Source organism: Passer domesticus, chromosome 18 (genome assembly GCF_036417665.1).
Source record: "Passer domesticus isolate bPasDom1 chromosome 18, bPasDom1.hap1, whole genome shotgun sequence".
NCBI lineage: Eukaryota > Metazoa > Chordata > Aves > Passeriformes > Passeridae > Passer > Passer domesticus.
Window position 1 is genome coordinate 12,283,029 of NC_087491.1, and position 14,896 is coordinate 12,297,924.

Below are 14,896 nucleotides of genomic sequence, written 5' to 3' on the forward strand. Positions count from 1 at the left end.
TATAAATCAAGAGCGTGCAGCTGATGAAACCCATCACCCTTCCCCTGCCTGGGACACATCTCCATTTGCATATCAAAAACTCATCTGCGAAATGCAACTTCTGCGGGGCAGGGGAGCCCGGCCCCACGCCCCGGCGGGCGGGGGCTGCCGAGGGGCGTGCGGGACCCCCGCCCGCTGCGTTGTGCGGGACGGGGACGGGACGGGTCCTCCGCCGCGGCCAGTTGTTGCACAAAGAGTTCGGAACAAAAGCCCGCACGCCCAAACGCGCCCGGCGGCCGGAGCCAAGCTGGGGACACGCACGCGGGTCCCGGCCGCTGCCCACGCCCGCACAGCGAGCCCGGGCTCAGTCGCTCCCTCAAGCCATCAACTCTCGCTGATCCAATTTTAGCAAAATAAAGCTCCGAGCGCGCTGCCTGCCCCGGCTCCGGCGCGCTCTGGGTTACACCGGTTTGGGTTTTTTAATTGGTGCATTACAAAGCGGTAAGGTGAAGCCCTGACTTACCTGCCCTAAAACCTAAAGCTTGGCCCTACTGAGGCTGCCTAGATGTGCAGCCACCGAGAAGGATGCTGAATTAAGAAAATCGGGAACTAACCCCACCCCCAGCAGCCCGGGCTGCGGGAGCAGGGCCTGGGCACAACAGGAGCAGTGACTTCTCCAGCGTGCGTGACCAAACACGCGGTGCTCTCTCCCGAAATGTTCCATGCTCACTCCGAAGGTGAGCTTCACCGCTGTCCTCAGGCACAGAGGGGGAAAAAGGCTGCAAACACCGGGGGGCAGCGGGCGCTACCGAGCGCCTCCGTGACCCCCATACTATCCATAATTAACGACACTAAAAAAAGCTCCTCCAGATGGTCGGAGGGATTAGGAAGTTTAAAATATAAACAAATTAAGCCACAAAACAAACTAATGCCCTTTTTTTTTTTTTTTTTAATTGCATTATCCCGCTCGCAGCCCAGGGCTGCGCTGCCCGGCCCCGCGCCCCGGGAGCCGTGGAAAGGCAGGAAAAGGGGAAAGCCCGCACGGCTCCTTGTCCCCGCGGTGCCGCACGCCGCGGGACCGGCGCGGCCCCGGGCGGGGGCGGCGGCCCCGGGCCCGCGCAGCCTCGGCGGCACCGCCCGCACAAAGGCCCGGCCCCGCTCACCTTCCATGCAGGTCGAGTCCCGCTTCATCCCCGGCCGGCTCCTAGGGCCGCCTCATGGCGGCGGCGGGCGGGCAGCCCGGCTCGGCCATCGCCGCCGCCGCGGGCCGCCCTATGCTAACGACGCCAGGGCAGCGCCGCCCCCGCCGCACCGGCCCGCGGGGGGGCCGCGCCCCGCCCGCCCCGCGCGGCTGACAGACCGACCGACAGACCGGCAGGGACTGGGACTGGCCACCGACCGACAGACCGGCAGGGACTGGGACTGGCCACCGACCGACAGACAGGGACTGGGAATGAGCCACCGACCGACAGACCGACAGGGACTGGGACTGAGCCACCGACCGACCAACCGACAGACAGACTGACCGACCGACACTGGGACTGGGACTGGGCCACCGACCGACAGACCGACAGGGACTGGGACTGGCCACCGACCGACAGACAGGGACTGGGAATGAGCCACCGACCGACAGACCGACAGGGACTGGGACTGAGCCACCGACCGACCAACCGACAGACAGACTGACCGACCGACACTGGGACTGGGACTGGGCCACCGACCGACAGACCGGCAGGGACTGGGACTGGCCACCGACCGACAGACCGACAGACAGACTGACCGACCGACACTGGGACTGGGACTGGGCCACCGACCGACAGACAGGGACTGGGACTGGGACTGGCCACCGACCGACAGACAGACAGGGACTGGGACTGAGCCACCGACCGACAGACAGACAGACCGACACTGGGACTGGGCCAGCGACTGACAGACAGACCGACTGACAGACCGATCGTCTGACCGACAGAACAACCGACCAACTGACAGACTGACCAACAGACTGACTGACCAACAGACTGACCGACCAAGCGAACGATTTACAGACTGATGGACTGGCAGACTGACGGACTGACAGACTGCCTGGTTGCTGGCACGCCTGAGGCACGGCCTGGGTAGTGCCAGGAGGCATCAGGCACTGGCCGTCACCACCAACCACTGGCCACTGGCCACCAGCGCTGGCCACGGGCTGTCACTACTGGCCACCCCTTTGCACAGTCCCTCCACCAGCTTGCCAGGGAAGCTGAGAGCACTGCTCGCTGTGGTGTGAAACAGATACCACCGACACACACACCAACAAAACCCGGGATGCTCAGCGTGAAAGTAAAAGTTGTTCAGAGCAGCTGTGGCTGCCCCATCCCCGGATCTGCTCCAGGTGAGGCTGAACAGGACTTGGAGCAACCTGGTCCAGTGGAAGGTGTCACTGCCCACGGCAGGGTGAGCTTTAAGGTCATTTCCAACCTAAATCTTTCTGAGATTTTCCAAGTCTATGAAAATTATTTCATTAAACTGATAACAAGTATTGGCTGAAAAGTTGTGCTTATTTTTAATCACCAGTGAAAAGCATCCCAGACACAGGCAGTACAGACACAGGCACAGCTCACCGTGCTCAGGTCAGTGCCCTCCCATGCCCACACCTGGCAGAGCACTGTGAACTGGGACTGGGACTCCCAGTTCCCCAGGACTGGGAATTCAGGTGCTGCTTTGGTGGTGGTCACTGTGGGGAGGGGACTGGAGCCCTCCTCCTGCACAAGTGACACACTGGAGTTAAGATGGAACACAATAAATCCATGACTGATTAGCTGCCCACCTCAAAACAGGCACCACTGGCAGCACTGGTCATGGTGAGCTCTTCGTCAGACACAGCCACGTGTGTCTGCACCAGAAAATGTTTTCATGAAGCTTTCAAAAGCAGTTTTCATTCTGCCCCTTCCTTCTCCCTCTGGGATGAACTCAGCCTGGGCTACAGTGCAGCTCATGTGTCCTTCGTGCCCAATGAACTGTCCTGGTGCTCAGCTGTGTTTGACCAGCCCAAACCAATGCTCACCACACCACAGCATTTGGAGGGAGGCCCAAGAGCATTTCTGCTGATGCCCAAGCCAACCTGTCATCCAGATGTCTCGAAGTCTCAAAACTGGCTCTGCTCAAAAGCAAGCCACAGTTTGTTTCTGTTCCTCATCCTGCAGCACCCAACTGCGCTCTGAGAAATGCCTGGCTGAGAATAAACAAGGCTCAGAGGCAACAAAAGAGCTCATATTTCACTCCATCCCAAGCCTGAAATTTTATTGCTTTCTGGTGACATCCAGCAATGCAAGCAACCTCGTGAGCATGCAGGGCAGAGCTCAGTGGTGTCCTGGCAGCCCGGGCCCTGACCCTGCCTGGGCAGGGGATCTGGCCCCCAACCCCAACCCTTCCACGACTCTCTCTACTCATAATCCTGTTTCTAACCCAGCATTTCCACACAGCAGGTGCATTTGCAGGAGCACACTCTCTAAGCCCACCCTGCTGATGCTGTAAATCCGTGCAGCTCTGTGTCAGTGTCCCCGTGGGACTGATGTCCCCTTTTCACAGCCACCCAGCCCGGGCTGGCTGAGGAGCAGCGCATGGCCAAGGTAAGCCAGGCCTGGCTGCACTATTGACACAGCTGTTTGCAATTGTGCTGCTCCCAGAGCTCCACATTCTTCATCCCGTGCGAGCCCTGCGCCGCTCCCGGCACCCCTCGGAGGAGTGTGACCAGAATGCAGAGTGCTCATTTTCTAAAGCTGCAGCCTGGGCTGGACACGGCAGGCTGAAACGAAGCTACTTAATCTCCAGATAACACAAAGTTGCTCCCACAACTGCTGTTTGCACCCAAAACACAGACACGCCAAAAAAAACCCCAAAACAAACCCAACCTCCCCCCACCAATCCCCCCCAATTCTGAAACTGCAATTATAGACAAAACCTGGCTGGGAAAAATTATAATTGTCCAAACAACCCAAATCTTCCAAATTCTTCAAAACTCACATTAAATACACATGGCAGTTCATCCATACAAAATCCTTAAGGGCAGAAAATAATTGCAGAGATCCAAAACTATTCTGTAAAATCCCAGGCCAGCTGGGAATGGGCAGAGGGCAGGCAAAGAGACAGGAAAAAGGAGTTCTGTTGTCTGACCCAAACAGCCATGCAGCGAGTCTGGGCAAAAGGAAAATAAAGTAGCTGGTTCTTGTTTCAGCCTGTATCAGCCAATTCCCACCCCAGACAGAAAAACCTGGTGCTACTGTAACGAGCATCTAAGAATTTGTAACAAAACCAGTTCACAACAGTAAAAGCCAAAAGCATCGCCAAAAAGTGGGCAAGTGGCACTGCTGCCTGCAAGGGATTTATGGTCCTGATGGTAAAGCCATAAGGGACAGGCACAGGAAGCAGGAGGAGGTCCTGCCCCTCTCCCCCTGCTCCCCGGTGATGTGCCATGAGATCACCATTCCGAAGAGAAGGAATTCTCAAAAGATGAGAAGTACGGAGACAAAGTGGCACCATGAGCCACCAAAAGGGATGGAACAGCGCCAGGCCAGGCCAGCACAGCTCTCCCAGGACCAACACCAGCACTTGCCACCCCCAATCCCAAAAGCTTTGATGCAAACCCCGCATTTGGGCAGGGCTGGCAGAGCTGTGTGGCCCCAGGGCAGGGGCAGCCCTTCCTTGAGCTCTGTCCCACCCACGGGCACAGTTTCGTGATTCCCCTCTGCAGCGGGGCTCTGCCCATTTTCATGACAATCGGGGCTCTGCTGTGTCCCCGCAGTTCGAGCCATCAGCCCCTTTGTGGCACGAACAAAGTGCGGGCTGTGACAACAAAACCCAGCACATCTCGGCGCTGAAGGCCACACAGCCCCGAGCTAGCCACGGACCAAACCCAGCACCGAGGGGATTTGATTTCAGCAACGAGCAGGTCCCAAGGAAATACCCGATCCTGGCTCAGTTTTGGTGTTACCAACAAGGGCGCTGCTGGCAGCACCTCTGAGCCCGCGTGGGCCACCAGGAACCTGGGGAATGAGACCCAGCACCCACTGCCAGAACAGCCTGGTTTGCAAATGTGGCTGAAGAAATTATAAAAATTCAGATTAACACACCTCAACAGCCTCGGTGCTGTGGATGTTACTGCTTTCAGGCACTGCAGTGAGAGAACTGGCTGGAGGGAAACACAGCTTGTACTTCCTCCAAAAGATCTATTCCACTCATTATGTATGCAGCTATTTCAGAGGAAAAAAATCAAATTAATATTAAATTGCTTAGAGGAGCTATGGAAGAAACTGCAAGGAATGATAATAAACATCCACCTAATGTCTGAGCTGTTCTTGATAATGGTTTAACAACAGATCAGGTAATTCCTCTCCTCCCTGGTGTTAAACACACCAGGAGTGTGCTGTTAATAATTCTAGTGGAGGTGGTCACTTGGTGCACATAAAATTAAGCTATTTTCTCCTTCTTAGTAGTTTGATAGGTCGTTTTGTAAATTGAATCCTTCTATCAATTTCTGGTTTTATCTGTTTATTTATATTTCTATTCGCCTGGCTACCGAATTTGCCATCCCAGACAACTGAGGGGTTACAAGAAGCGTTTCATTGCACCTCACACACAGCAGAGAGAGCTCTGTGCAACAGAAGAAAAGGCAGGGGGGAGGTTAAGGGCTGCTCACAGAGGTCACCTTCAGAGGGAAAAGGGAAAACAAATGGGATTGTAGGCATGGGAAGTATATGGTTTTACTGCCTTAGTGGGAAAGTACAAGAAAGGGGAATTGCAAAGGGAGAGGCTTTACATTTCTATGAGGAGGCAATCGAGTTCCTTTCCCTTCCTATGGGGTAGCTCCATCCATTCCAAGAGCGCATCTCCTGTAACTCCCAGTGCCCAGCTCAGGTCACACAGCCTCAGAGCACTCTGGAAAACACAGAGAACTCCTGGGCTGGGTCCTGGCACCAGCAAGAGCCTCTCAGAGCCCTGGCACTGCATGGCTGGAGCAGCAGCAGCCCAGGGCAAGCTCTGACCCCTGCAGCCCCTCCTGTGGGCAGCTCTTTCTGCCAGGGCTCGATCTTCAGAGCCCACAGCAGATGCAGCAGTGGGGCTTTGTCCTGCATGTCCCACCTACAGGACCAGTGCACCATCAGCCAGCGTGGACACCATGAGCCCAAACTCTTCACCCAAACCCAAACTCTTCACCGAAACCCAAACTCTTCACCCAAACCCACACTCTTCACCCAAACCCAAACTCTTCATTCTAACCCAAACTCTTCACCCAAACCCACACTCTTCACCCAAACCCAAACTCTTCACCCAAACCCAAACTCCCTATCCAAACCCAGGCAGAAGGTGATGTTCAGCGGGTGCAGGAACAGAGGAGAGGCCTCTAGGCCAGACGGCAGAGAGTATCTCCCAGATTTGAAAAAGTGGGAAAATTCTGCGCATTGAAGTGATCAACTGAAAAGCCAAAAGATGACTTTATGCCAGACTTAGACAAACTGCAAACTGCACCACACAGATACCCCAGCCTGCTGCAGTTGCTGGTGTATTTAATAATAGCAACAACAGACCAAGTTTGTTATTATAACTGTAGTTATTACAGTTCTGAGCAGCATTTACAAATTCCAGCTTGGTGGTGAGCAGCAATTTTTTGTATGCCCAGGAAAAAAAAAACAAACAGTGAGGACATTTCCTCAAATTTCAGGTCAGATGGCAAAACAAAGGAGAAAAAACCTTCAGAATTACAGCAGCAGCCAACACGTTGTTGGGACTGCAGCAGCTTGGATCATTGGGTGTTGGGGAATTGTTCAGATGTTCCTGTTTGGGAACGTCCTGGCTGCTCCGTGCCTCTGACACAGCGGTGACACTCGGCAGAGGACAGGGAGGTGGCACACAGAGACCCGATCAGGTGGCACAGAGACCCGGGGAGGTGGCACAGAGACCCAGGGAGGTGACACAGCGACACCCAGGGAGGTGGCACAGAGAGACGCAAGGAGGTGGCACAGAGGGACCCGGGGAGGTGGCACAGAGGGACACGGGGAGGTGGCACAGAGGGACACGGGGAGGTGGCACACAGACCCGGGGAGGTGGCACACAGACCCGGGGAGGTGGCACACAGAGCCGGGGAGGTGGCACAGAGGCCCGAGCCGTGAGGGATGTGGCACGCTGCTGTCACCGGGCACCGAGCAGCGCCCGGGCTGTGTCGGGGCACACCGGGGGCCCGCTCCCACGGGCTCTCGGCGTTCTGTTCCCCGGGGCTCCGGGCTCGGGGGACGCGGCCCCGGCCCCGCGCTGTCCCCGCGGGTCCGTGCGGCCGGAGCCGGACGGGAGAGGGCAGCACCCGACCGAGGACACGGCGAGCGGCACGGCGGGGACAGAGCACCGGGAACGGGGACAGCACACCGGGAACGGGACAGAACACCGGGAACGGGGAGAGAACACCGGGAATGGGGACAGAACACCGGGAACGGGACAGAGCACTGGGAACGGGGAGAGAACACCGGGAACGGGACACCGGGAATGGCACACCGGGAACGGGACACCGGGAATGGCACACCGGGAATGGGGACAGAACACCGGGAACGGGGACAGAACACCGGGAATGGGGCTGGGCACACCGGGAACGGGACACCGGGAATGGCACACCGGGAACGGGACACCGGGAATGGCACACCGGGAATGGGGACAGAACACCGGGAATGGGGAGAGAACACCGGGAATGGGGAGAGAACACCGGGAACGGCGAAAGAACACCGGGAATGGGGAAAGAACACCGGGAATGGGGAAAGAACACCGGGAATGGGGACAGCACACCGGGAATGGGGCTGGGCACACCGGGAACGGGACACCGGGAATGGGACACCGGGAATGGGACACTGGGAACGGGACCTCCTCTTTGTACCCATGTAACCAGCCAAGAACACATCCATGCAGAAAACAGCATATTCCACTGAAAAAACCACATCACCCGAACTCCCAGCTTCTGTAAGAACCTCCTGCCAACACCTCAGCTTGGAGACAGGGATTCACCATCTACAACCATGTGTAAACAACAATTACTTATTAAGATGAATTCTAGCTTAAATCAGCTTGTGAAATGCCAAAAATTATGGAAATTTTTTTTTGTTAGAAAGTCAAGGGCAATTGAGGACAACAGCACAGGACAACGGGAGAAATCCCATTATTCAAAAAATCCTTGTGGCTCCTCTAGAAAAACGCTGCCATCATTTTAAGTTTCTGCTGTTGTAAATGTGAGGAAAATGTCCCCATGAGCTACACAGGTTGTCCTGGCTGCAAGGTCAAATCTTTGTGTGTCCAGCAGGCTGTGTGATTTCAGCTCAACACTGCAGAGCAGAATGGTGCTGGGGAAGTCCTTTGTGTCCTGCTCAGTGCTTTGGAGCAGCCTGGAAATCTGGGGCATTTCTGCACTGCTCCCCCTCCTACTAATATTGGTTCCAATTCTGAACGGGGCAAGAGCTGCATCCTGAAAAAAACATATGTTATTTCCCTGTCTTCCTCCTGCTAAACCTGATCCTCACGCTTTCCTTCTGATAAAACTGGATAATTTATGCATCACCTGCACCAGCAGCTCCCAGGCCCAGATACCACCCACCCCAGTTAGCACGAGGTTCCAAATTAAGATGTACGTGACTGCAAAGAGCCAATTTTATTAGACAAACACTAGGGGAAAAAAAAATCTTCCATCCTCCTCTCATTTGTGAAGCCACACAGGGCAAAGTATTCCCATGCCTATTCCTGACAGGGAGTGAGGCTGTCCCAGCACAGGGGCTGCTGCTTTGGGTGTAAAGACTGAATCGAACATGCAGTATTTAAGACAATTAGGTTTTCAAAGAAACTACACTAAACATTTCTTTCATGTGTAATCAAATTATGTTAAAGCAAACCTCATAATTTAAACCATTCCATTGGTCAGCTCCTATTTGTTTTCCCTGCACCCTCATTTTTGCTCCAGATCTGTCACATTACATTAACACCTTTCCTACTCACTGCCTACAGAAATAACAGCCTTCGACATGCCTGCACAATCCATTTGTCCTGCTCTAATTACTTTTTGACATAGCCTCTTCTGCTGTTATCTTGCCTTTTCTGACCTCTGTCTGTATTAAAGCCATTTAAAACAATCTTTACACTCGGTTTCTATTGTGATGTGTCTTATGTGATACTGCTGGAGTATCAGGCAGCGACATTTTGTAAATCAAATATTTAAATCTGTGGTAATACGATAATGTACTTGAGGAGGAAAGCCATGGCACAGTGGTAACAGCTACAACTGGCTGCTCACAACACGAGCCCCCAGGACTGCAGCACATTTTCAGGATGAAATTTCTATAGTCATAAACCTGTTCTACACTAGGAAGCTGCTCAAAGATACAGGGGGCTTTTCTGTGTACTGAGGAATTTCCCTTGATTTCACAAACGTGGAGGAAAGCAGGAGAAACTGAGAAAAGTGGTCAACCTGCACAAGAGAACCCAAACAACCTCCAGACAAACTGAGCAGACAGGAAGAGGATCAGGCAGGGTGCACCAACAATGCAACCCATGACAAATCACACTCTTCTTCAAACCCAGAGAGGACACCATGAGTCTCTAATCCCAATATCCCTCTGTTTTCATCAAGCCCATTCAAAAACTGTGCCCTCATTTTCTTTTGTGGTGATTCACAGAAGATGAGCCTCTAATTACCAGCTACTTCCCCAGCTGAAGCAGTGGAGGATCTGCTCTGTGCCAAGTGTCTGCTTTGGAGTCAGGAACTTTTCCACGTGGTGGAACTAATTTTTTGGATATCAAGTTGATCCCGACGTACGTATGTCTCACTATACAGCCTAACTACATCTTTACATGCTATTTTCCACATGATCCAGCCTCGTGCTCACTTAATTGCTATCTAGTCAATATTTTACTCACATTTCAAGAGATTCCTCAAACCTACATTTGCTCTGGTTCATTTACAGGGTAATTATCCAGCTCACACCAAGTCTGGCCTTCTAGATCCAACCAGTGCAGACACAGGCACAGCTCTGCTGGGAAAGCACAGCTCTACACTTTGTCTTCCAGATGACAGCACTATAAAACCAACAGGGGACAAAACCAGAGTCAATTAAAATACATTAAATGCAATGCAACAATTCCATGATTTGTCATAGAGATTTTATTCCTTTGAATTCCTCTGACTGTGTCCTCAGGACATTAAATCCCACGAATGCTGTGGAAAGCTCTTCCCACAACACTTCCCCGTGCTCATTTTTATTTTCCCCCTTCCTGTCAGCAGCCCTGACCACAAACCTCGGCCTCATTAAGGCATCTAAACAGAGAAGGGACCCGTGGCTGCACGAGCAGAGCAGTCTGCTGGGAAAGCAGGAGTGTGGAGCTGGAGCACAGCGATGGAAAGGTTTTTTAGTGATGCCTTTCCCCAGGACATCCAACAGCAGGAGCAGGTCATGCCCACAGGAGAAACAGTGAGGATTTAGGGCACCAAAAGCAGCAGACACCAAGGAACCAAGGCCACAGAGGTTCCCAAATTTCATGTCTTGTGAGTGAAGAGGCTCCAAGCTCCTGTGTCCAGCGCACAGAGCAGCATCTCCTCCAGCTGGCTCCAGAGCAGCTGCCAGCAGAAGTTGGGGCCTTAATTCCTTGTGCAGGAGCCTCGTGCTGGGAGCAGCCCCGTGCTAGGACCGTGATTAGTCCCCAGCAGATGCCTCTGAATTGCCTGCTGGAGGAATCCACCTCTCCCCGTGACTGCCCGGGGACGCGGCCCCGAATTAGGGGGGTTGATTTCCCCTCATTAAGGCTGTCCTGAGCTGCTCTCTGGGGGACCAGCCTCGCCACAGCTCCACAGGGCTCCAGAGACACGCTGCAGCTCCAGAACCCACCCGGGCCTGCTGCTCCTGGCCCCGCCAGGGAAAAGGGCAGCTCAGCTAAACCAAACACATCCTCCGCCGGCTCCGGGGGCCCAGCCGAGCCCCACTCTGTGTGTGTGCAGGACAGACAGACAGACAGAGCTCCCTGCTCTCTGCAGCCTCGCTGCCTGCCATAAATCCTCCCCAGTGCAGCACAGCGGGTTTAGCCCGAGGGATCCTCTGCAACTGCGAGAAATGTGAGAGGGTTTGAGGGGAAACATGCAAGATTCAGATTTGAAATTAAAATGATCTGCCCCAACAACAGCGCCTGCATTTCTGCATTAAATTTTTGACATTCCAACGGCGTGATACGTTCGAGTTGCTCACCCAAGATAATCCCACGCGTTTTTTTAGGAGTTAAAAATTAAAATCTGCATGAGGGTTTTTATCATACATCTTGGAAACAAGGCAAATAGAAAACTCCCAGTGCTCACCACCAGGCAGCTTATCAGCAAAACTGCGGGGCTCTTTGTGCTGTGCTGTGATGACTCTGCAGCACACGTACTCCTGGAAACAGCCCCTGCTCCTCACAGGAGGCACCCTGGATGCTCAGACCCCACGGTGAGTGCCACATCTCGTGTGCCAGAACAGCCCAAATCTCACTGAGCGAGCTCCTGCACTGGATTCAGCAAACTGCACTCATGCTACGTCTGCAGGAGCAAATGTAAGATTCAGACAAGGGCCACACCGGGGTTATACACACTCAGTATTTGGTTAAATCAGCAATTAGACTTATGAGTTCTAGAGATATGAATGTCACTTAACCAAACAGAACATAAATACCCATAGGGCAGCGACCCTCTTCCTTAAAGGAAAAGACATCCAGCTTTTCCTGTGTGAGTCTTGCCAAAGACTAATTACATTATTGCTTGTTATTTGCAACAAAACATAAACATTTTCCTCATGCCCTGAGACAGCAGTGACAGAGGAACCCGTACACCCTCACCTCAATACACGCTGTTGTGTGGGATATAAAGCACTCTGATCTAGTCTCATCCACCCACTAAATTGCTCCAAAGTTTGCTTGCACACATTCTCTGCAAGTCCAGTTTGAAGCTGCTTTCTGCACTGGCAGTACCGCGAGCAGGGTGACAGTCTAACATGGTGTCCTGCTGAGATCCAAGAATAGCAATGCCTTAAAAGGCAGCGATGTTGAGATCACAAGGAAAAGAGAATTAGGGCACAGCTGTGGAGTTCTGTAGGCTAAAACATAGACTCAATATGTCAGGGAAAATTAAATCACAGAGCTACATGTAATTTCTAGTCTCATTTGGAACTTTGCTGTAGCTGTGCAGAATTTGTGCTCGGGTCATACATGTGAGTCTGTGTTTCTACATACAGAAATAAAGCATGAAATTAATTTAAAAAGAAAAAACAAAGGGGTTGAATGCCACAGTAACACAAACAGTTTGGAAGGATGTGTACATGCAGCTCACACACAGACCAGCCTGTGACACAGCCTCACCTGCAGCACAAAAACTGATCTGGCAGATCTGAAAAATGCCTGATTTCCTGCAGTTGCCAGATAAGTGAAAGGTACCCTTCCTCAAAACTGAAGGTATGAAAAGTGATAACAAACTTTAGCATAGGCTTTTCCCCTTGAAGGGGTTGCATCTCTCAGAACAGTATGTAGATATAAATTTGCCAGTATTTCTTTATCCTTGAAGCCCAGCAGCAGCTTCTCCTCGGAAAGCATTCAATATCCAACAGAATACAGTCCATTATCCTCTGCCAATATCTACTATTGCAATCTGTGTCCAGCTAATGAGTTTTTGGGATGTCAGGGCCTGTGTCAGTCAGTGCCTCCAGCCAGGAGCTTGGTGCCCTCCCGGCCCTTCCCAGCTCCAGAGAAGCCTCTGGAGGCACGGCGGCACAGACCAGCCCAGGGGGTTTGATGGCAGGACCGTGCACGCCATGGGATCCCTGGATGGAAAGCTGCCCTTCAGGCAGAGCAGGAGGGGCTCTGCCAGCCCACCTGGACCCATGGAGCAGCTGAGCAGTGCCTCACCCCGCAGGAGACCAGGCTTTACCTGACAGCAAAACTACCTCTTTAAAAGGCTCTGAAGGCCAGGGACAGATAAGAGAGAAGACGGAGGAGATAAAGCAGCTGGTAACAAGGAAGCAAGACTGATTGGGATGAGGTGTAGATAGCCAGGCTTTCCCAAATCCCCGGTACTTGAGCCGTACTGTGGTACAGAACAGCGAGAAAACAGAGGCTGGAAGCTGCACGTAATTACAACTGTGTTTAGCTAAGTGTATTTCCTGTGGAGCTCACAGAGCAGGGCTGCACTCAAAGCTGGTGTGCTGGCATCAGCCATCCTTTGTCCCCAAAGAGGTAAATTACACCTCTGATTTGTATATAAAGCTCGATAGCTGCTAATGGCTATGCTTGAGCTGCAGACAGAGCTGTGGACTGACATCTCCGGGAGTCAATTCCTATGAAGGGTTAGCACATCAAGAGATTTTACACAGGGGGAGAGTTCAGCAGCCAGGAGACAGGGAGGAGTGGAAACAAGCCAGGGAGGGATGTGCAGGGGCACCCGGTGGGGTCTGGCAGGGGGGGCAGGCTCGGTGGATGGGACCGGTGCCCCTTGCCCTGCCTCAGCCACGCAGCCAGGTGATGAGCACTGAGGTCCGGCCGACCTGTTCCATGGCTCTGTGACCCAACAGTTCCAGAGCTGTGCGCACGCGGCAGAGCTCGGGAGAAGGAGGAAAGCAGGGTGAGGGCCACCCCACGGGATGGAGACACCAGCCGGGCTGCGGGATGCAGTGATGGGAGAGCTCCTCCGGGACGCGCACCGGCAGGGGTTAACGGGGCCGTCCCCGGGCGCTGCACGCAGGGACACACGTGCACACCGCGATCTCACGAACACAGAACATGCCGAACGCTGCGGATGAACTGCCTGGCCCGAGCAGACCTGTGTATCTATCACCCGCTTCAGGCACAGCCCGGCTCGCACACACGCGGCGTCCCGCACGAACACCGCACGGAATGAGGAGGTGTCACCTCGGGAACACCGCCGGGAGCAGGGCAGCGAGCCCTGACCCAGTGTCCCCAGCATTTCTGCACAGCGGCAGCGGTGGGAGCGGGACGGGCGGCACGGCTCCAGTCTGTGCCTGCCCTGGCACGGCACGGCACGGCACGGCACCGCACACACGGGCCACAAACACGGCAACAAAACCCTGCTCCCGGTCACAGAACATCCCTGGGAAGGAGGTGCAGGGCTGTGAGAGTGGCTAGGTGAATATCCACCCCATGGATCCTCCCTGGGAGAAGCCTGGCTGTGCCACCCTGGCCAAAGCTCTTTGGTCGTTTTTGGCTGCTCTGGGCATTCCTGTTGCCCTGAACCATTCCTGCCCTTTCACTTCCACCGAAAGGAATCCTATTTATTGAGCCACCCAGAAGATTACAGTTCCTTCATTCCCCTGGCCAAAGCCCTGCTGCTGTGAGGAAATGCATTTTCCCACCCTGAGCCCCACACCCCTCACTGCTGTCCTATTTCCTACTCCCTCAGTCCCTGTGGAATTACAGTGTATTGACTGCAGATATACTGGCAGTTCTGATGTCATCTCCAAGCTTTTTCTTTTTAATTTTTTTTTTCCTAGGTGAAGCATCTTTATTTCCTCTGTTCTGAAATTTTGCGCTGAAACTATAACAAGCCAAAAATCTCTTCAATGGGAAATTTCACAAACGGAGGATTATGACTTCAGCTCCAGAATAAGCAGCAGGAGCAGATGGAACTCTTCAGAAACAATGATTCCATTTTCATGCAAATTTCCTTAGTAGTTAAAAAAAGACGACGAAGAAAAAAAACCACCAAGATATCAGAATGGTCTCTAAATGGAAGATTTTTGAATGATGCTAAAAGCAAAGGGCTGGTAGCTCTCCAGAGTCCAAGCATTTTAGCAGCAGCCAGGGTGAAAAAAAACCGTGACAAACTAAACCCAGACTCCATCCCCACTCAGAGCCAGGATAAGGGAAAGGGAAAATGGAGTGCATGTGT

General features: G+C 53.3%; 1 protein-coding gene across 4 annotated transcripts in view; it reads right to left on the minus strand.

Annotated features, from left to right (window-relative positions):
• The window catches only part of NR6A1 (nuclear receptor subfamily 6 group A member 1), a 73,236-nt gene that overhangs the window by 24,013 nt on the left and 34,327 nt on the right, over positions 1 to 14,896 (minus strand). Inside the window, exon 1 of one of the 4 annotated variants that reach the window (XM_064394182.1) lies at positions 1,143 to 1,280. The exons of the other annotated variants lie outside the window; for them this stretch is intronic. Coding sequence (XP_064250252.1) covers positions 1,143 to 1,170 — 28 coding nt within the window. The 5' untranslated portion in view covers positions 1,171 to 1,280. Of the gene's footprint in view, positions 1 to 1,142; positions 1,281 to 14,896 lie in introns of those variants that run through there. 4 annotated transcript variants of the gene reach the window in all.